The sequence below is a fragment of the Lutjanus erythropterus genome, chromosome 10 (assembly GCF_056507025.1).
Source record: "Lutjanus erythropterus isolate fLutEry1 chromosome 10, fLutEry1.hap2, whole genome shotgun sequence".
NCBI classification, from domain to species: Eukaryota; Metazoa; Chordata; class Actinopteri; order Lutjaniformes; family Lutjanidae; genus Lutjanus; species Lutjanus erythropterus.
The window spans coordinates 2,731,886-2,753,290 of record NC_139326.1 but is presented as its reverse complement, the minus strand read 5'-3'; the positions used below and the strand labels follow the sequence as shown (position 1 = coordinate 2,753,290).

At 39.0% G+C, this 21,405-nt stretch overlaps 1 protein-coding gene across 8 annotated transcripts in view; it reads right to left on the bottom strand.

The window, feature by feature from the left end:
* Positions 1 to 20,486, bottom strand: part of pbx3b (pre-B-cell leukemia homeobox 3b) — a 90,725-nt gene extending 70,239 nt beyond the window's left edge. For 2 of the 8 annotated variants that reach the window (XM_084727870.1, XM_084727874.1), the window contains exons 1-2: positions 18,958 to 20,486; positions 17,975 to 18,054 (exon numbers count right to left, since the gene is read on the bottom strand). In XM_084727870.1, coding sequence (XP_084583996.1) covers positions 17,975 to 18,054; positions 18,958 to 19,205 — 328 coding nt within the window. In that variant the 5' untranslated portion in view covers positions 19,206 to 20,486. The remainder of the gene's footprint in view (positions 1 to 17,974; positions 18,055 to 18,957) is intronic. The other 6 variants (XM_084727871.1, XM_084727875.1, XM_084727873.1 and 3 more) reach the window with 4 other exon arrangements.
* Positions 20,487 to 21,405: the final 919 nt, after the last annotated feature.

Below are 21,405 nucleotides of genomic sequence, written 5' to 3'. Positions count from 1 at the left end.
CATATTGCAACACCCCTACTGCAGAGTAAGATAGTCTATAGTACCAGTACCTTTTTCAATGATGCATACCAAAACAATACAGTACCAACATTCAGTATAAGCTCTGAAGTTATAATAAAGTGCTCATGCCTTTATTTTCTCAATTTTGCACAAATAATCAGATTAATACCCCAATCAGAACAAAACTGCCCCATGTAAACCCTCAATCGGAAGAGAATGACCCAAGTCAGTTGAATCGGAAGAAATTTTCAAGAGAGGGATGGTGTAAACATTTGGTAATCTGTTCAATATGAAAATAATAACCATGTTGACACTTGTTTCAATCGTTTCTCTCTGGCTGGAATAAATATATGCTTTCTGCGCATGTCTACCCCACGTGGGGGTAGATGAAGTGTCACGAATGAGTTTCCGGGGAGGAACAGAAACACGGCGGTAGCAAAACAGAACTGGTCAGCAGCAGATTTAAAGATGCTAATATTGTTCCCAGGATAAGATGTGGGTCGATCTTGAAAATTACAGGGCAGCAAATCACATCACTAATGCTTTGGGGCATATAAACACGTTTTATCAGATCATTTTCTTTAGCATCCATGTAAATAGTTAAGTTTGAATTTCTAATCAGAGTTATTTCAGATAGAAGAAATATTGTCCACATACATGTAGGTTAAAACAAAAATAAAGACTTTCCTTCTTTGTTCCTTAGTTGCTTTTTTTTTTTTTTTTTACTGGGGTATCGAAAGAAGCATGGAGTAGTTTTGCATCAAAGTTTAAAATTCTGGCATCATGACAATTCTAGTGCAGAGCAGAGTCACATGTATGACTCACGATAAATATATTTGCTTTCTCTTCACATGTCAATTACAGAATTAATTGTGGCATAATATTTGTATGTTAACCCATCATCTCTCTCTTCAGTTGTCATTAGGATGCTGTTGGGTGCAGATAGTACAGACGCCCGCCGTGGCACCTCCCAGCACAACTTCACCTTTTCTGTTCCCACTGGGGAGCTGATGTCAAGACTGCTCAACTTTTTGACGAAGGCCTCCGCGGATAACTAACGCACAAATGCGGATAGGTGGAGAAAGCGATCCTGACAGTGATGTATTGCAACTAGTTGCAGGTGTCAAAAAGAAGATGCTCTGCCAGCCATTGGCGTGCATGCACTGTACAGTATATATGCATGCATGCACACGTCTGTGCCCCTGCATGTTTTTTCGGAACGTGCGTATGTGTACATGGGTGTGTGCGCTCGCAGACATTTGATGTGTGTGTGTGTATGTGTGCGCACATGTTCATGATGCCTCTAAGCCTTTACATGTGACCTGCTATGGGGGGACTCTGACTAATAATCCATTCAACACTCCCTCCATCTCAAGCAGCACATCCTCCCTGCCGCCCATAACAGATTGGTGAGCTCATAAAGGCTCCACACACACTGCCTCTGTCTGCTAGTCAACAGATAGTAAAAACACACCATCTTTTAACATATATTTTCATTTACAAGATCTCTTTAGAACATATGGAACAGCGTATCGATAAAATACAGTTACACTGATTTCCCCTTTTACACTGCAGCGATTTACCATGATTTGAAACATGCTTTCTAAATTAATTCTAAGCTGGAGATACACAAGCTTTCTCTGAACACACAAACCTTCAGAAATGCTTTAGATCATTGCGTTCTCTCGTTGCCCGTTTATTTAAATTCATTCTTTTTCCTAAGCAAATGTTCCCAGGAATATCAAGGTGTTTTTGTTGCAAAGCTCTAACTGATCCAGGGGGATTTGCTTCCAACAGCCTGTCTCTCCCTCGCCTTTCAACACAAAACTCCGCGCTCCAATCAAAATGAACCACCAGGGACCCCCCTTTCCCTCCCCCCTGAGCTACGCCTGCTCCGAGTGCTGTGATAGCAGCCTCTCTGCCATTGATCGCGGAGTTTAGCACAGAGCATGCATGCCACCGTTAGCAGAAAACAAAGACCTCTCTGCCTTTAATAGTGGCGCGCGCCGTTAATGCAGCTAACGTCTTGTGTTTGCCTCTGCCCTGAAGAATGAATGAAAGAAAGCAGATAGCAATTAAAAAGGTTAACGAGGGTCCACGTCTCGTCACAACTCATCTTTTTCACACAAATCTTTTTACCTCATAAACAGATTGATATCTTTGGGGGGGGGGGTTGCACGTTCGCTTGCCACAAGTGATAAAAACACGCATTCATGTCTTACTTCTAATTGTGTTCCACGTCGCAAATCTAATTGTAGACACTGAATTCAAAAAGGAAACACAGCTTTATTGATCCACCTAACACAGACCAGGAGGATCTCATGAATTAGGAATGAGATAAATCACCATTAACCCCAGAGAACCCAGCTTGTGGTCGACCACTGACACACGGCACTGATCTTTTTTTTTTTTTTTTAATAATCGGGATAATTCTTCCTGGCAAAGTATAAATATAACTCCTCAATGAATACAGCATGTGTCTGTTTATTTAATCAAGGGCTGATTTACTTGTGACAGAGAATAAATTCTTCTATTTTCTGTGAGCCTCTATAAAATTGCCATCATTTTTAATTAATTCTTAATTAAAATATATTACACCACAGCTTCTACCCATCTCTCTTGATATTCTAACATAATCAATTCAGAACCATTTACATATCATTAATTAAAAGCTTTCCTCTCTCATCCTTAAAATCATAATGAGGGCCGATTCCTCATTAGTAACCTATAAGGGAGAAAATAACAATACAGTAGAGAATGGATGGCGCATTCCACAGTGACTCCTTTGTCTCTGAGTTTCTGAAAAGCATTTTTTTTTACGCTCCTCAATTGGATTTAAGAATTACCGAGTCAATTTTGTAGACTCAATGAAAATAAGTGAAGCAACATAGGCTCGCTTTGTGTTTATTTGTGCCTCCACGCTGCTTTAAAAAGGAAAACACGGTCAATCAGTGCCATCAGTCGTATTGAATTTGGACTAAATTATATTTTACAAGGTAGAATTTCAGCGTTTTTAACAGTGCAGCGTGCAGGAAAAATTATAAATGAAAAGTTTTGTCATTTCAAAAAAAAAAATTATAAATTAGAGCTACATCTTACATCTTGCTACAAATTAGAGCTTAATCAATTACTACACTATTTTGATAATTGCTTTGTCCTTTTGGGTAATTTTTTAAGCAGAAAATGTCCAAATTCTTTGATTCCAGCTTCTCAAATGTGAATATTTTCTGGTTTCCTTCCTCCTCTATGACAGTAGACTGAATACATTTGTGTTGTGGACAAACCACAGACATTTTCTCACATTTTGTGGACCAAACAACTAATAATCGTCAGTTGCAGCCCAAATACAAATCCCACACACTTATTGTACACATGAATCCGACTGTGTTCTCTAAATAATACACCTGTGTACAACAAGGCTGGACTGGAATAAATAAATGTCCTAACCTTGGATTTGTTGCAATGAGCCTGCAGACAAATAAACTCCGAGCTTGCTCCGAGTACTAAACAATTCTGCATGAATATAAAAGCCGGTTCAGTACTTGTTGATATGCCCCCAGACTGCATAATTCACTGTACATTTTAAGTGCATCTATGCAAACAACGGCCTCACATCATTTATTATCTTTAAAAAAAAAAGCCAACACGTGCGTGCTATCTTTCCATCTTGAGCTCTCTCTTAAAGAAGAGTAATAATATCAAGTAATGATAGGTATTGTTATGCCGAGGATCAGGCATATCCTGATTTTTATCGCCCGTCTCTCACAGGTGCTCCGGCGCTACTTGTCAGGACTGCATGTCTGGGTCTTCCACATGTCAGATAAAAATCGCTGCACTTGGTGTTTCGGCAGCCTGACAGCAATTTATTTGAATGTTTTGTCACACTGGTGTTGGTGCATTTTGTGTGGGCTGCTCACCAGAATGGCAACAGCTCGTAGCTCCCTGACACTTGTGCACACACACACACATACACACACATATACACACACACCTGGACTGGCAGAAAATCACAGATGCATCCTGCATGTGCTACATTTGGATAATTAAAACCTGTGTACGTTCGGAAAATAAAAATAGTGTTGGTAAACTGGATGTGTTCATTAATATTTAACACCCGATAAAGCAGGTGACACTGCGTCGTTAGCATCCCTTTAAAAATATATATTTTCATTTACACCTCCATGACCACACACGCCACCCTGTATGAACCCACTAAACATGACATGTCACAGCAGCTGGTGAGCAGAGGTGAAGCCACAAACAGTCATGAAATAATATAACATACATTTATATATAACAGCACCATGCCAATACTGGATTTCTGGTTATATTAGGGAGTAAAAAAATGTTTAATATTGATATATGGGTCAATACTACAATGATTTCTCAGATGTGCTCATCAAATAAATATATATAAGTATAGTCAGGACATTTTACAGCAGAGCCCAACCAATATATATCAGCCAACCCATTTTATCAGCCTGAAATTGGTTTATAACAGCTATATCAGTCAATATTAGTATTGGCATGAACGTGTATCTGAAAACTTTTTTTAACAGAATATAATGCAGATTATTTTCATTTTTTAGCTTTAAAGACAGCGTTTCTGTATATATTAATGTATGTTTTTCTTGATTTGAGTTTAACGAATATATATTTATTGCCGTTTGTATTATTTTTTTTTATTTATAGCTATTTGTAGTTATTAAAAATGCCAATTAAAGTTTACTGAATCTGTGCACTGATGTCATTTTGGACAGTAAAGTTCACTGTTACACTGTAGAAAAAAAAAAAAAATGCCTCCATTATATCTTCTCAAGGGATTAATCATTTGAGGGATCTTTGCAAAAACGTGTGTAAACTGTTTTTTTCTTTTTTGACTCTGTATCGTCCCAAAAACTCCAGTATCGGTCAGGAACTAGAAGCAGGATATTTTACAGTTCAACAAAAAAACTTTCCTGTAACAGTGAACTTTCATTGGTATATTCAATAATTATAAATAATTATAATTAAAAATGAGGTACGCACAGAAATATATATACTTAATAATTATGTGTATTAAACATGAATTAAGAAAAAAGATCAAATAAACAGAAAATCCTGCCTCTAAAACAAAAAGTAATTAAAACAATCTGCATCGTGTTATTTTAAAAAGAAAGTTTTCATGTCAGATGACATATACTGGATACAGGCCAGTGTCAGCCAATAATATCACCTGACTAATATGTCTGTCTGGAACTAATATGCTCACGTAATCTCACTTATTTTTGCTTGTTTTTTTCTTTTTTTATTAAGTTTAGATATATAAATATATGTAAAGGTCTAAATAAAAAACACTTCACAGCATGTTGAGCACAAACCTCGCTGCAATCTCGTGATTCTCTGCGCTGACATGGAATATTGAGTAAGTTAATGAAATCCTCTCAAAGACAGGAACTCTATTTTTACACCATGATAATTAAAGTACGACACAGTTATAATTTACAGCCCTCGCTTAATTGCATAGGAAAAGTAAAATGGGAGAGGTCTATGAGAGGAGATTAAATGTGTATGTGTGTGTGTGTGTGTGTGTGTGTGTGTGTGTGTGTGTGTGTGTGTGTGTGTGTGTGTGTGTGTGTGTGCCTCTCTTCACTCAAGAACATAAAACGAGCTTCCCGTGCATCTAAACAACAGGACTGTATCTTTTTAGCATCGTGGAACGTATCAAAGATTAGGTAATGAAATATGCACCGTCCTATTTTTCTGCTCCCGGGCCCTTTGACAAATCGAGTACAATCCAAAATCTCCATAAATCACTATTAAAGACAAGTATATCATCACCAGCGCATATATCTTCCCCAGCCTGACCTGTAGACTAATGAGAAAAGGCCCAGACTATCTTGTCTGATTAATTAATTCAAAATGTCGGCTGTTATTCAAATGTGAGGCTGGTGTTATTTGAATAACACTTGACAGCGACGCCTGAAGAAATAATTTCTGGTTTGTGAGGCTGCTGCGGCATTACTGATGATGGCTCATGGAAATGTTAGAAGCCGAGGAGTATTTTCTCCCTCTTCGCCGGTCCCTCCCTCACCTTCTCAGTCATGATAGCTCCAAGAAGTATTTCATTACTTCAACCCCCTCCACCCCTTTCTTCTTCTTCTGCTTCTTCTTCTTCTTCTTCTTCTTCACAATTATGGCTCTTACGGGTTTTTTCCACTGTCTGTCCTTTCCTCTGTGTTTGTATTCCCTCCCACAGCCAGCTCCAGATCTACAGGGCAGCACTTTGGCTCTGCGAGAGACATGCTGGCAAAGAGGAAGGTCATGGTTTTTACAACTGCAGCTCCCCAATGCTGACAGCCCGCGCTGCCAAAGTGACACACTCTGTTTGGCTTTCCCACGTTCATAGAGCTCCACGGCACTCCGTCTTTATCACTGAGCACGCCACACACACACACACACAAACACACACATTTAATCAGCCTCAGAGCTCCCGCGCGACAAAACGATCACACGTACGGACATAATCGCAAAATATCACAACAGGCTGTGCTGCATTCTTCCTTTTTCCTTAATTTTTACTTTCAAACCCAGCGGATTGGGGGAAGGGGAAATAAAGGCACTGGAGAAAGAAAACCGTGAACGTACGTGCGAGGGCCTAGGGGCAGTGCACACCCCTCTATCGCTTCCCTCATCAAGCATGGATTCTAATCAGGGCTGGGGAGATATAAGACGCTCAGTCATTAAATAAATTAACTCTGCCACTCCATGCTCTCCTTCAGCACCCGCGAGAGGCCCGCCGTGCTCTGCATACTTACAGAGGCTGCGAGCATCACGCACCTCACCTTCACGCCACAGCCTAGTGGGCCTGCCAACACACACACACACACACACACACACACACACACACACAGGTTAGGAAGTAATCTTGAATATTTTAGAGAAGGAGAAGGAACCACACCTCCTGTCTCTCTGCAACTGATGTTCACATTCACACAGGAAGCTTTTACATAATTGCATTAAAAGACCAAAAACAACCCGAGGGACAAAGAAAACAGGTAGAGCTACAACGATTAATCGATTAGACGATTAGTTGTCAGCTAATTAATCGCCAACTATTTTGATAAGTGATTAATCAGAGCATTTTTTTTTAAGTTGTCTGATATAATCTCCTCAGCTGTGATACTTTATGAATATGAATGAATGAATGAATGAATGAATATCTTTGTGCTGTGGACAAAACAACCAACAATTTTCATCATTTTCTGAAAATTTTGTGTCACTTTTTAAGAAAAAGAAGTCACAATTCTCTGATTCCATTTTCTTCAATGCTATTGTTTCCTGGTTTCTTTACTTCGCAAGACAAAATGAGACATTTGAGGACGTCATCTTAGTCTTGGACACAGGTTAAGAACTAATCTTGACTATTTTAGAGAAGGACAGGGAACCACACCTCCTGTCCCGCTACAACTAATGTTGACATTCACACAGGAAGCTTTTACATAATTGCATTAAAGACCACAAACAACCCGAGGAACAAAGAATAACAGGTAGAGCTTCAACAACTAATCAATTAGTTGTCGAACTATTATATTAATTGACTATTTTGATAATCAATTAATCAGTTTAAGTAAAAGAAAAAAGTCAGAATTCTCTGATTTCAGCTTCTCAAATGTGAATATCTTCTGATTTATTTGTCTATGAGAGTAAATTGAATATCTTGACCCAATGTGAACAGTTTTCACGTTTTTTTTATAAACCAAACAACTAATCAATTAATCGGTCTGAGTCATTTTTTAAGAACAAAATTCAAAATTTCTTCTTCCAGCTTCTTAAATGTGAACATTTTCTGTTGTCTTCTGGCATCTTTGACTTTGGCTCAGTAAAGACCAAGAATAACCCTCAAGACAATTTCTGCAAAGAATACAGGTTGCAGCGATTAATCGATTAGTTATCAACTATCAACCAACTTTTTGATATTCGATTTGAGTAATTCTTTAAGAGAAAAACCTCTGATTTCAGCTTCTACTTCCTGGTTTCTTTACTCCCCTCTGACAATAAACTGAATAACTTTGGGTTGTGGACAAAACAAGACATTTGAGGACATTTCATCTTGGACTTTGGAAGACACCGATCACCAAACAAACAACTAAACGAGAAAATAATGAAATGAAAATATTGGTTAGCTGCAGCCCTACAGGTGCATCCCACAATTTTGCATGTAGAAATCTGAGTACGTGAGTGATAAATAACCTGCGAAGACCACTGCTGATTCACAGGGATCGGTGAGACAGCGCAGACATGAGTTTTTCTGAGGATCTGTGCAGTGCGCTGCCATTCATCAAGAGGAAGCCAGCGCAGTGACGAACAGTAAGAGAGCTCAGTGTCGGCTCGGATCACTGACACAAACAATCAAAGCTGACACAGTCTGCGCATAGCACCTGCCACTCCGCCAACACAAATAGATCAATATGAGGGGGGGAACTCGCTCACTGTTTAAAACTCATATCCTTGCACCCACATCATCTCACGGAGCACCGCCATGTAAAAAAGTGCATGCTTAATACATATCAATCACTCTGACAGAGGGAATGCTTATTTGAGGAGCCAACGTGGAGGCAAATGCGCCGTGTCAGCAGAATGTCCGTTGTCAAAACTTGCCATTTGAATTTTCAGCCATATTGTGCCGAGACAAATGTCCTCAGAAATCCCTTACATTGCAATTTATATCATTTTTAATGCACGCTTTAATTCTCCATTACTTAGAGAGGAAGTACCTGGGAGGGTGGAAACACATTAGAGAAAGTAAGAAATGAACAGAAGGGTCTGGGGATCTCTCGAGCAGACACAATTAAATATTCATGTGTCTCCTCCTAGGACACAACAGATACAGATCATTATCATGGCAACAGCACACCACCATTTTGTTCACACGTTTGGCTCCGAAGCTGTATGTGTGTGTGTGTGTGTGTGTGTGTGTGTGTGTGTGTGTGTGTGTGTGTGTGTGTGTGTATACAAATTCCATAAGAAAAGAGAGACAATGAGAGACATATGGACAGACATATTTGCCTTTACCCACTTTGTCATAAATATCCACATTACTAAAAATTATTTAGCAAAAATCTCACTGTTATTATTTTGTGACAGCAGAAACGTCCATGTCATCAAGCCTAATGTTGGGTAGTTTAATCCAGTGGTTTTCAAACTGGGGTCTGGGGACCTACAGGGGTCCTTGAGTTGGTGGTAAGGGGTCGTTGGGAGCTCCTTGACATGAAAAAGTTTGGGAACCCCTGGTTTAATCTACAGCCATGCATCATTAATCTGTTACTGCTCTATAAGATCATCATGTTTGCACTATTTTAGAATTTCCGATGTTATTGTAGAGAAAACGTGCATATTGAGATATTTATCGTATACTGCAGCATAGCCTAAAAATCTCGAGATAAATATTAAATATGTCTTTTCCTTTTCTGAACTTATCAACTTAGTCATGACATCCACATCACTGATTATTTCTCAAAAATTTTATTTTGTGTCCATATCGCCCTGCCCTAAATACTTTATATACTGTTTAGCAATTTAATCTACAGCAACGCATCATTATTCAATAAGATCATCGTATGTTTGGACTGGGGCTGCAAATTTTGAGCATTTTCCTTTAAACCAATTGTTGAAAATGTTCACAATTGATTCATTAATAATTAATAAGATACAAAATGCACATGTTTTTTTTGTCATTTTAAGTGATATTTAAACAATTCTAGCAGCACATTAGTGATGTGATACATTAATTCATGAAGTATAAATGCCATAAATACTCCTCCATGTCAAATAAACAAACTAAACAGTGAGAAAATCCTGTGAGCTCTGGAGAAATAATACACAAAAAATACAATAAAAACCAAATCATTAATGGCAGTTAGTCGATTAATTAGTGATCATTAACAAACCTTATTTGCATTGTTTTTTAATTTACAGTATGCTATTTTAGAGAAAATGTGTATATGGAGATATATCAGGAAAAATACTGAGATATTATTTATAAGCCCTGTCGCTCAGCCCTGATGTGTGTATTAAAATTCCATATGAAAGAACTGTAAGAACATCCGTTATTAACTCACTTATTAAAATAAGAGTTGCTACTTTTCCGGCACAAATTATCACTTCAAATGATCCAAAAAGAATAAATCTGTAATTATCAGTGTGATATTCAGGCCTTTAATTATTATAAGCAGTGAGGGGAATCTCTTAGCACAGATACATATCAGGTATGTGTCTCTTTGAGGACAATACACACGACTCACAATGTTAGTGAATCATTCCAAAATTCATTACAAGCGCTCAGTCCTCTCCTGTCTCCTGCTTGAGGAAAAAGCAGGAGAAGAATAGCAGTAATGTACTCTGGATGACCTCCACTCTCTAAAGAGAGGAGAAACCAGCCTTTTTTTTTTTTTTTTTTGCTTTTCAATCCCCATCAAAGAGGAGCAAAAAGGAGGGACAGCATTCCCCTGCTCGCCGTCATTAATCATAGCTTTCTGGGAGCAAGCGCATATTAATTTCTGTCATCCCAAACATCATTTGGTATTGTTATGCCACGGCTTAGTCCTCATTCACCAGCAGACGCCGGCCGTTCCTCCTGGTTTGAGGGAAGACAGGGCCTGTGTGGCTGTGTTTCAGAGCAAGAGGCCTTTATCCCTGGGGCTCTGACACCAATTAAGCCATTTCACCGGGAGACGAAAACAGGGCCCGCCGTTTCGCTGTAACATGAGCCAGCACCTAGCTGCTGGCCCCTCGCCATCTTTCCATGACTTCAGGCACAAAAATGAACTTCAAGGACTTAAGAAAATAAAAAAGACGGGAGCGAGTGCTCAGAATTTACTGACAAAATTACAAAAGGAGAGGATTTTCAGGTGTTTTGCACCAATCACCAGTCCAGTTTTTCTGTCAGTAACTCCAAAAACAATTTTAATTTATTTTAAATTATTGTTTAAATTCACAAGTAATATCAAAACATTGTGAAAGCATAATGCCACAACTGATAAGACAAAATGCTCAGTGTGCACTTCCCTTTGCATCTTTTTTCCTCCACATTGTTGCCTTTTGGCAGGCAGTGTGGCAGAGCAGAGCTTGTCTTAGGGCTAAAGCAGAATAATGCAAGGTTTGTTATGAATTAAATATTAGAAATCTTAACACAGCAGCCAATAAGAATTATTTGCCTTATTAAAGCAGCAGAAGACGCTGATTAAAATTTCATTGCATTGCAGTCTTTTTCCCATTTCTGCCTTCAATATATCATTCTAATGTATGAAACATGTGGAACAATGGCATATGGAACAATGGGAAGAAGAGGGGGCTTCATTTTCTTGCTCACAAATGAGGAAAAAGACAGCACCGATTCCTTTTTTTTTTTTTCTCTGTTTTTGGAAAACAATCTCACGTAAAGGAAAGAAAGGTGACAACAATGCGTCACTCTGTTTTTGTCAGGTAACAACTGCTAGTGTTAAAATATTACAAATGAGATTTAAAATGTGTAGCGTTTACTGACGTCTCACCATGTTATCTACAGAAATCCATCACCTGTAGGAGTAACACCGTCACACTTACACTCTCTACAAAACAGGCTAAGATAAAGACATTTAAAAAAAAATAAGTAACAGTATATCTATCAAAAAGATTAAATTCAGAAAATATTAGTGGAGCCAAAGCAAAAGTAGTATCAGGATTGTTTTCAGCGCTGGAGCACTCACAGATGATAGGTCATTTAGTTGTCCACATGTAATGTGTACAGAGTAAATGAACATCATGGTGTCTATTGTCCCATGAGGAAAACTCTTCCCTGAAACACTAGAGCTAATGAAATAGGGACCTATAAATAGCAGAGTCATTACTGAGAGAGGACTTGCTTTGCACCAGTCTTTCACTCTAACCCTTTTTACACTAATAACCAGCTCTATGGCATTACATACTGTGGGCTCGGCCATCGAGTGACACAGTAATGAACGTCAGGACACAGGAGGAGATGCAGGGAAAAGTTCACGCTTTTTTTTAGCCATAAATAAATATATGCTATACAGCTGCAATGATTAAGCCTATTAATCAATTATTAAATTAATCCTCAACTATTCTGATCATCGATTAATCAGTTTGAGTAATTTTTTAAGAAAAAAAGGCTGAAAATCTTTGTGTTGTGAACAAAACGAGAAATTTGAGGATGTCGTCCTGAGGCTTTGGGACACAGTGATTGACAATTATCAATTGACCAAGCAACTAATCGATTAATTGGGAAATAACCGACAGATTAATCAACAGTGAAAGTAATCGTTAGCTGCAGCCCTTTGATTTTAATAAATAAGTTGTTGCTGAACATCGAAAGTATGTGCACACAAATTTTTACCCTATAAAACACAAAATAACACATTTGTTTCTCATAATCACAAGCACATTTAAAGTTTTAATTTTTTTTTAACACATTTAATGCACTTTTTAGGTTTTTTTTCCTGGTGCCAAAAACTACTAACAAAACAAATGGTTTGTGTGTCTGGATACTGTGTAGGCTAAAAAAACAAACTTATTTTGCAATGACGTCTGACGCTCTGCCTTCATTTGTAGAGAGCTGAGTGAGATTCTCTGTTTAGAGGAGGGACGAGTGTTTGATCAGGCGTGGGCACCAGTTTTAGGACATTAAAGGTTTTTTTTTTCAGAATGTTAACAAGTTAGATGAACAGAGTAGCTTTAAATCAGATGTTTCAAATCAACAGTTTGCCTTAATGCAACTTAAATTTGACTCAAAAGTTTCCCATTTCCCAACTCAATTGTTCATCCAAAAGTAAAATACTGCTCCTATGATTTTCTGAGTCATCAAGAGAAAATGGCGTGTCAACTGACATCATGACGTCAGACGCACAACACCAAGAGAAACCAAAGAGGCTTTAACTAAAATAAGAATATCAGGGTGAACATAGTGTTATTTCAAGTTGTGAATCCACAACGCAGAAATCTGAGTGAGACATTGCATTACTCTAACTACTACTGAACTACTGCTTTTCTACAGTGTGTACCAAGGTGGACTGTATACAACATTAACCTGCAATAAAAATAACACAAATATGAGTTTTATTTTCTAAGCCTGTCCCATAAAAGTGTCTTAAATTTGTGTGGCATTAAATGTATTTAAAGCAGTGAAAACTCCATATTGCAACTTGTAAAAACTGAGAACCTGGTTTAACTGTGTCCTGCAGGTCAAAGGTGTTTCAGTGTTTTGACAAGCGTGCAGCCTCACGATGCATTAAAAAAAAAAAAAATCCCCATGCTGACATGACAACAAGTTGTATCGTTCACGTCTCTATTTACATAATTTTTTTCAAATGGACACAAAGGTGCAGTCTATTTCTACAGGGGGGGGGGTCACAGCTTCTCACTCTCTGCTTCAGGTTTATATTTCCACATCCGGCGACAGACACAAGTCTCAAAAAGGAAAAAAGGAGAAATGCAAAGAGTCTCCAACAACAGCCACGTTCCTCCTGCTGTAAACTAATTTCAATCAATCCTTCCTTTTTGCATCCCAAGCAGCCTCTGCTGGCTGCCACCGCCTGAAGATAACTATTTCACCACCTCTGTCATGCCTAATTAACAACTCAGATGTACAATTCAGAAATTTCGCAATTAACCTACTAAAATATTGTTGGAGGATGCTAATTGTTATGCCAGTTGCCATAAAGACTCATTTGCATAACGTATGTGCAAAAAACAATTATGAGCTGTTGATCGCGCAGGAGCCCCGCAGAAAACGCTCGGAGCCATGGAGGAGGGAGCGAGGGAGACGTTTGCAAGATGGGTGCTCGTGTGTGTGCAGATGGAGGGACAGCACTGAATCATCGTGCAAAAAACCAGATTTGAGGAGCCGTGTGTGTGCAGATAGCAGCACCGGTGCAGAGGCATCTATCTCCACGGCACAAAAGCATTTTCCCTTCCAAATGAAACTGATATGTATACTCTTGTTTTTCCCCCCTTTTTTCCCTCTTTGTCTGGCTCTCTCCTTCTTTTCATCTTTGCTGATGGGGAAATGGAGGGTATTTGGGAGCTACTTAGATAATAGCCACATCTTCCCCGGTCCCCCTCGTGCTTTAGAGGAGGAAGCACTAGTGGCCCTGCCATTGAGCCAGTCAGGAACCCAGCTGTGCGCAAGCTATTCGGCACAACACTATCTAGTCACTGCAGCCGCATCACTGGGGCTCTCTGAGACAAAAAGCAGCCAAAGTCAATTGTCTCTGCTGCTGAATAGCTTTCTGTTCTCTGTCATGCATTTACTGGAGCTTTTGCAGCATGAAAAAAAAACACACAAGGTAGAAAAATAAAACAAAATAAATTATATTTTTGTTCCCTTTATTTTTATTTTAGCTGCAGCTGCAATAATAATAATAATAATAATAGATTTGTATTAATAACCCAATTGGAATGAGAGGGGTCATTAACTTTGTCAGGAAACATTGAAATTAATGTTCCCTGTAGATTTCAGAAATGCTTACCTCCTCAGCCCTAACTCTATTTACTCCAGGTAATGCTTTTAGTCAGCCTTGCATGTGGTTAATTACAGCCTCATCCTGAACTGTATTTAATTAACACAGTCTCTCCTAGCTGAACGTTACATATATCGCAGACAAACCAATAAACATACACGAGAGCACGTTTAGATTTTCAGGAGCCTAATCAAACGTGCAACAAAACAGCGACATTGGCTCGGACTGTGAGTGGAGTCCCTCCCTTAATCCACTGCTCTGAACACTGGGTCGGAGCATTTATCAGCCTGAATCTGCCACACACTCTCCTCTCCCTCCCTCCTCTACCTCTCCAGACCCCCTGTTTCTGAACCTGATGAGTCAAAGGTCAGGAAAACAACAAGTCAATACGCAGCCAAAAGAAGCGCCATGCAGCTGAGAGAGCTGTGGAGAAGGCTAAGCCTCTCTGTGGCACTCCGTGATTTAGCCTGTAATAGTTTTCTGTAATCTCTTTCTATTGATTAAACCTCACATCAAAGAGGAGTCTTGCTACAGAACCTCTCTTTTCCTGGTCAGAAATACCATATGGAGGTAATCTTTCACCTTTGTTATTCTTGCCGCTCCCGCTGCTGCTGCTGCTGTGAGCCTCTCTCCTCCCGAGCATGAGAGCAAGACAAGGGAGTAGCCAGCAGGATAAAACAAACCCCAGCGCAGAGGAATAACTGCAAAACTCATCTGAATCGCAGGCAATTTTCACTCAATGCATTCATTGTCCTCTCGTGTAGCCTACAGGGAAAAAGGTACAACATGAATGTATCCTTTGTCCTGAAAACAGCCAGAAACACGAGGGAATAAAACATTTTAATTGCCATTTTTTTCATGTATGTAGCAAAAGAAAAACATCACACACTGAAGGACAAAGAACTGCACTTGCCAGGCGAATCTCACATTTAGCTTATCTAAATGCAAAACCAAGAAATTTTGGGGGAAAAAATCCCTCCTGCTAAAAACACTCAATTTAGTGACAGGCAAATGACTTCATGCTGCCACTTAATCTCATTTCTTGCATAATGCTCTCTAATTAGCATATCAAAGTGAATTAATACTTCTAGGGCATTAGCAATGCAGAAATACGCTGTGGCTCTACAATAACAGTTAGAAGAGTGCCAGAAACTTCTAAACAGCCTGAAAAGTCTGCAAAATATCTTGAGTTTACTAGAAAATCCACTTCTTTACATCTCATCTTCAAAAAAAAACAAAGAAATTCAAGATTGCTCTCATGTTCTCTTTGATTTTGTCTCACCAAAAAAACACTTTTAACATAAATGCTTCCAAAGCTTTGAAGCTGAACCCTGGACTCACACTATTCATCCACACACGAGACAATAAGTCTGGATAACATGATACATGCGCGCAGTAATTACACCCATGATTCTTGGACCGCTTTCAAATTTATTATTAAAAGTCGTTTTGGATCCCATGGCCAAACGACAGCGGCCCCTGTGCCATCTGAGCGGACATGAAAGGGGCCAAGGAAGCCCCTGTGAACGATGCTACAGCAGCAGCAGCAGCAGCCAGTGAAAGGCTCACTGTGTGCTGCAAAAACAGGCCGGTCAACAAGGCCACCGGACCAGCTGAGCTCTGTCAATGGCTAAGAGGGGGAGGCTGTGACTCTAAACCACAGGTTAACCATGCACACACACACACACACACACACACACACACACACACACACACACACACACACACACACTACTTCTCCCTCTCCTCCTCCGTCTCATCTCTTTCTCAAACACACTCATTCCACAGTGCACGTACAAGATTTCGCACATGTACATATATTTTAAAATTTTTCATTTTCTATAACTTTTTCATGCTTCTTTGAGCATCTTTTCCCAACTTGAGAGCAGAAACATACAAGCGTCGACATACAAACTGATTAAAGTAACTTGCAGAGTAAACCTGACATTGTAACAGGATTTTTACACAACTTAACCTGAAAATAAAATCACATATCTGCTTTTTTTTGCACTGACGTCTACTGTCTACAGATGCAACACTGCTCCTGTGCAGAAAAACACTTTCCCATCAAATCAATGACTGCATACAAAATAAAAGTGCGTTTCTTGCTGTGTCTCTTTCATTGTCTAAACTCAACAGACTCACAAACACACACTAAAACACATCGGCTAGACTGTGGACCCTCTGCCTGCCTGCCCCTGTGGACACCACCTGTGTTGGGGAAGTTCATAAACTTTTATGATCTCTCCCAGGCCAATTTCCTCATAAACGGCACAAAGGTCACAAATCTGACAAAGGCATCAGGTTTGGTAAATTACACCAGCATTGTTTTCCTTGTATTCTTATTTTTTCTTTGACTAAGAAACATACAAATGACTGGTGATGTAGAGTAGTCGGATTATTTAAAGAATCTGTTCACTTCCTAGTTTCAAGAGCAGAACAATCCCATAAATATAAAGCAGGTGTGTTCAAAGCCCTGACGAAGACCTGCCGTGGTCAAAACATGTTGACATTTTAAATAATCTAGCCACAACAATAAAGCCTTTTTAATTTTTCCATCCTTGTTGTTAACACTTATTTTTTTGGTCTATTTGTATGGTCTGTAAAAAGCTGTTAGAACTAAGACTCATTGAAGTTTATATACATTTACATTTAAGTTTAATTTAAAGCATACAGTTTATTATGTGTCCTATAAGCACTGTGGTTGAAGTGTAAAAACAGCAGTCTGTCTGTACAAAGGTGACTTTTATAGAAATGTTTGAGCCACAACAAAAGTTATGAAACATGAAAGCATGAACTATAATTTCAGCTGTCTCTCATATATGTATATATGTATGTATATATATGTATGTGTGTGCATACACGCTTAAAGTTTTCACCTATGCTCATATAAATCTGCAGACTTGGTGCTTACAAAGAGCACAATATGCAACAAAAATATATTTAATTTCTAAATTAATTTTATCAATAATTTTCTCCAAGCTGATGCTATTATTTGCATTTTACCTTTAACTGCCCACATTTATAGGACAGGAGTCTGCAAGCAATTTTAACACAATTATTGATTTGATTGAGAGAGTAGTTGCCTCCACATGTAGAAAACAAGTGTGTCAATTGTCAGGTTATAAAGCATGAATTCACTGTGATCTCAGCTATGTAGAGCATATGCTGCGGGATTTCCCCATCCTGCTCAGTGCCAGAGTACTGAGGGCTGAAAGCTGGAGGAGCGTGTGCTCGTTCTGTTTAAATCCAAGAAACAAACCAATGCTGGAAAAGACGCTCCTGCAGACAAAAACACCTCTGAGCGTTTCTGCGTGGCACTATGGCATATTTTAAAAAAGTGATTGATTCACGTGGACAGAGGTCTCCTGTAACCTGGATGCAGGGTGCCATCGGGTCACTGAGAGGTAAAGAGTAAATGTCTGTGTGCCCAAATATTATTTTTCTTAGTAGAATATATTTGTACACAAAGATCTTACCTGTCTTTTCTTTGATTTCACAGAGAACGCTGAAGAGTGCTGGTTTCATTCTGTGACAGTTCAGTCCATGTTTCCTGTTTCAGTATAAGACAAGAAATAATACTGAAATAAATTCACTGATATATCACATATTATATATTAACAAGTATATAGATTTTTGAAGATATTAGTTGTCACTATGTAATGCTTTGCAATGTCCAAATCCACACGTGTCTCACAAGTAGAAAATAACAAAATAAAAGCATGTGTTAATTGGTTTAGACTAAAATAATGCAGTTTCAGTATAAAACAAGAAATAATACTGAAACAAATTCACTGATAAACCACGTGTTGGATATTAACAATAGATTATTTCAGATATTTAAGAGCTATCACTGTTATGGCTTGCAATGTCCAAACCCACAACTCTCAAAAATAAAAAATAACAAAATAAAAGTAGCTGTTGATTGGTTTAGACTATTATAATGCTGCATTATAAATATAATATTTAGATATAAAGGAGTAAATAAAATACTGAAGTTATTTAGTTTAGTTGTCACTGTGTCATGCCTTTCAATGTCCCAAACAACACGTCACGAAAAGTAAAAAATAACAAAATAAAAGCACCTGTTAAATATTTTACACTAATAAAATGCTCTATTATAAATATATTGTCGTCATATAATATGTAATGCGTTTTCTGACATATATTACATAATTTTTCATCAGCAGTTATAGTTTTGCAGGTTTACTACAGGACATGTGCACAGAAACTTTTTGACTCAAGCTCATTCAGCTTCACATACAAAATGCTGCTGTTTCCTCAGTGACAACTTTCTCATGTGCAGTAAATACACCTTTTAGTGTGAGATTATCATTAAATCCACTCCAGCCTATTGTTGTTACACATGGGGGAGTTGAGTTAAGCGGGCCACATCTCAATAATGATGCGTTCAGCGTGTTTGAGGGGGGGCGAAGTTAATAAAACATATAAATCAACCAACTTTGCTTGCGCCTCGTCCAGACTCTGATCAGTTATGGTCATTATTTGATGCAGAATGTCACCAATGTCTTGTTTTCTTCCGTCCCCGTCTGTCCCATCGTGTCCATGTGGAGGCGGCAGTGCCATGCCTCCTTGTACCGAGTGGCCGGCCAGACTGACACCGCCGATCGACTGCATGATCCGGGCTTGATCGTCCATGGTAGTCGCTAAAGAGTCTGTGCACTGAGCCACACAAATTGAAAAACTCATATACGAAATCGGCTACAACATGTGCCGCAGACACGGAGGGATGCACGGCTGTGGGGTTTTTCGCAGATACGGAGCACACACGTTTAAAAAAATGCCTATCAGGGATGTTTTTAGCGTAAAATCTTGTGTCCAAGTTCTCGCTGCTGATCCTCGCTTTTTTACGCGCGGTCCAAAGTGCCAAAACGCGTGACTGTGATGTTTGTAGAAAAATGCATCAATGTTTTCTTCTTCTTCTTTTTAACACTTCTTCTTTGTCAAAATTGACGGTCCATCGTCTCCCGCACGGATCCTCATGCCAATCTGTCTTTTCTCTTGGATTTGACGGCTGCTGGAGACAGAAACGCTCCTTGGTGATCTCTCATTTATTAGCGCTCTTCTTCATGGGATTCCCGGCGCATTTCCACCTCTCCAAAAAAAAATGTCCAAATCCTCCACGGGAAGAAGCAGCGGCAACAAAAATATCCAATGTAGGAAAAAAAAAAAGAAATCAGAAAATCTTGCAGGTGTTGCCAACTATAAATGTGCAGAAATGATTCCCGCGACAACTGACATTAAAAAAATACACAATCTGCAGCGTTAAGGTGTCCAAATGTGACTATAAAAAATATGAAATGTACAAAAAAGTTGGGAGATTTTCTGTTTTAGAAAAAAAGGCAGAAGAAATTAATGAGGACACAGCGCTGTATAAAGGCGATGCGCAAAAAATATCTTTGCCCTGCTGAAATTTATGAGCTCCAGCCTCTGCCTGTGTGTGTTTTATGTTGTTTGATGGCAGCGGTAGTGAGCGATTGACAGTGTGCCAATGCCACTCACTCAGTGCAGACGTGTCAGAGCAGGGAACAGGGGTAGAAAAAAAAAATAAAAAATACAAAATACGGAATGAAAATGCACGCTCCGCCCTGCAGAGGAGGGGTCTATATTCTTGTCACTTCTCGCCTGAACACCGAAAAACAAAATGTTAAGAGCTAGTACTTAGGATGGTGATTATAATGATGAAAGCACGGCACAGTCCCCTCTCTCTCTGTCTCTTGCAGCAGCAGCAGGGTATCCTCGTTTCCTCACGCGTGCACGGGCAGCTATGTGCATATTCTCTAGCAATAATCAAGATTTAGTCCTGCAACAACACAGGCAAATACATAATGAGAGTTTTTATACAGTTTGATGTAGAACTGCATAGTCCCCTGTAAGCCTTGGTTCAAGCCAGGCGAGCAGTAGACATGTTTATATTATTGGAAAGTAAAGCTCCTCCACCAATCCCAGCCCGGACTGACGGAGACTGACGATCCTCGGGTCCTATTACTGGCAGATGCATGATGCTCAGAGCCCACCCACTCCATCCCTCCATCTTCACACCGCTCGTACAAAAGGATGGGAACTTCTGATTGGACGTTGCCACGAGTGACATCCATTGCACAAGCAGGCGGCGCTGCTCGGTGCTCCTCCGCAGTTGCTATGGCAGCAGACAAGTTGTTGAGCTGGATGCAAGGCAGCAAATATACTGTGCAGCTCTACTAAGCATCTAGATCTCCTAATTTATAAAGGAAAAATAAAATATAGAGGTTTTACTTTATTTTTAAAGGGCATTTCATGGTAACAATGCAGGGATGAAGAGAGGAGTTACAGGCAGGTTGGACTTATGGACAGCAGGTCTGGTGCAACATGAGGCTTTGATGCTGAACTTTTGACAGAGTTTGCATGGGTTTGATGAGGAAGTTTATTTTTATTTATTTATTGGTTTATTTAACAGGGAAAATTCACATTAAAGCTCCTACAGTCTCAATATATTACTGATGCCTCTATATGACCTACATAAGCAAACAGGACCATAAGACAGTTATACTTACTGCCTGCCACCAGGTCAGAATGAGCCCATGTTTACATTTTCCCAGGAAAAGTTACATTCACCAGTTACAAGGAGGAAGAATGAGATTTTTTTTTTTTTAGATAATTTCATTTTTGATGTTATATTTTGTGGTTGTGGCGGAAGAAACACTACCACTTTTGTCCACAGGGGGCTCAAAATTATCACAGTATGAAAAATCCTTGTAGTAGCTTTAATCAACATTGCTGTAATGTGCCAAAGTCAGTATTTTTCATCTGTTGTACCTGGAAAGAAGTTTAATATATACACATATATGTATATATATATTCATCATTCATCATTTAAAAGCATGGAAAACAATAATAAAAAAAAAAGAAA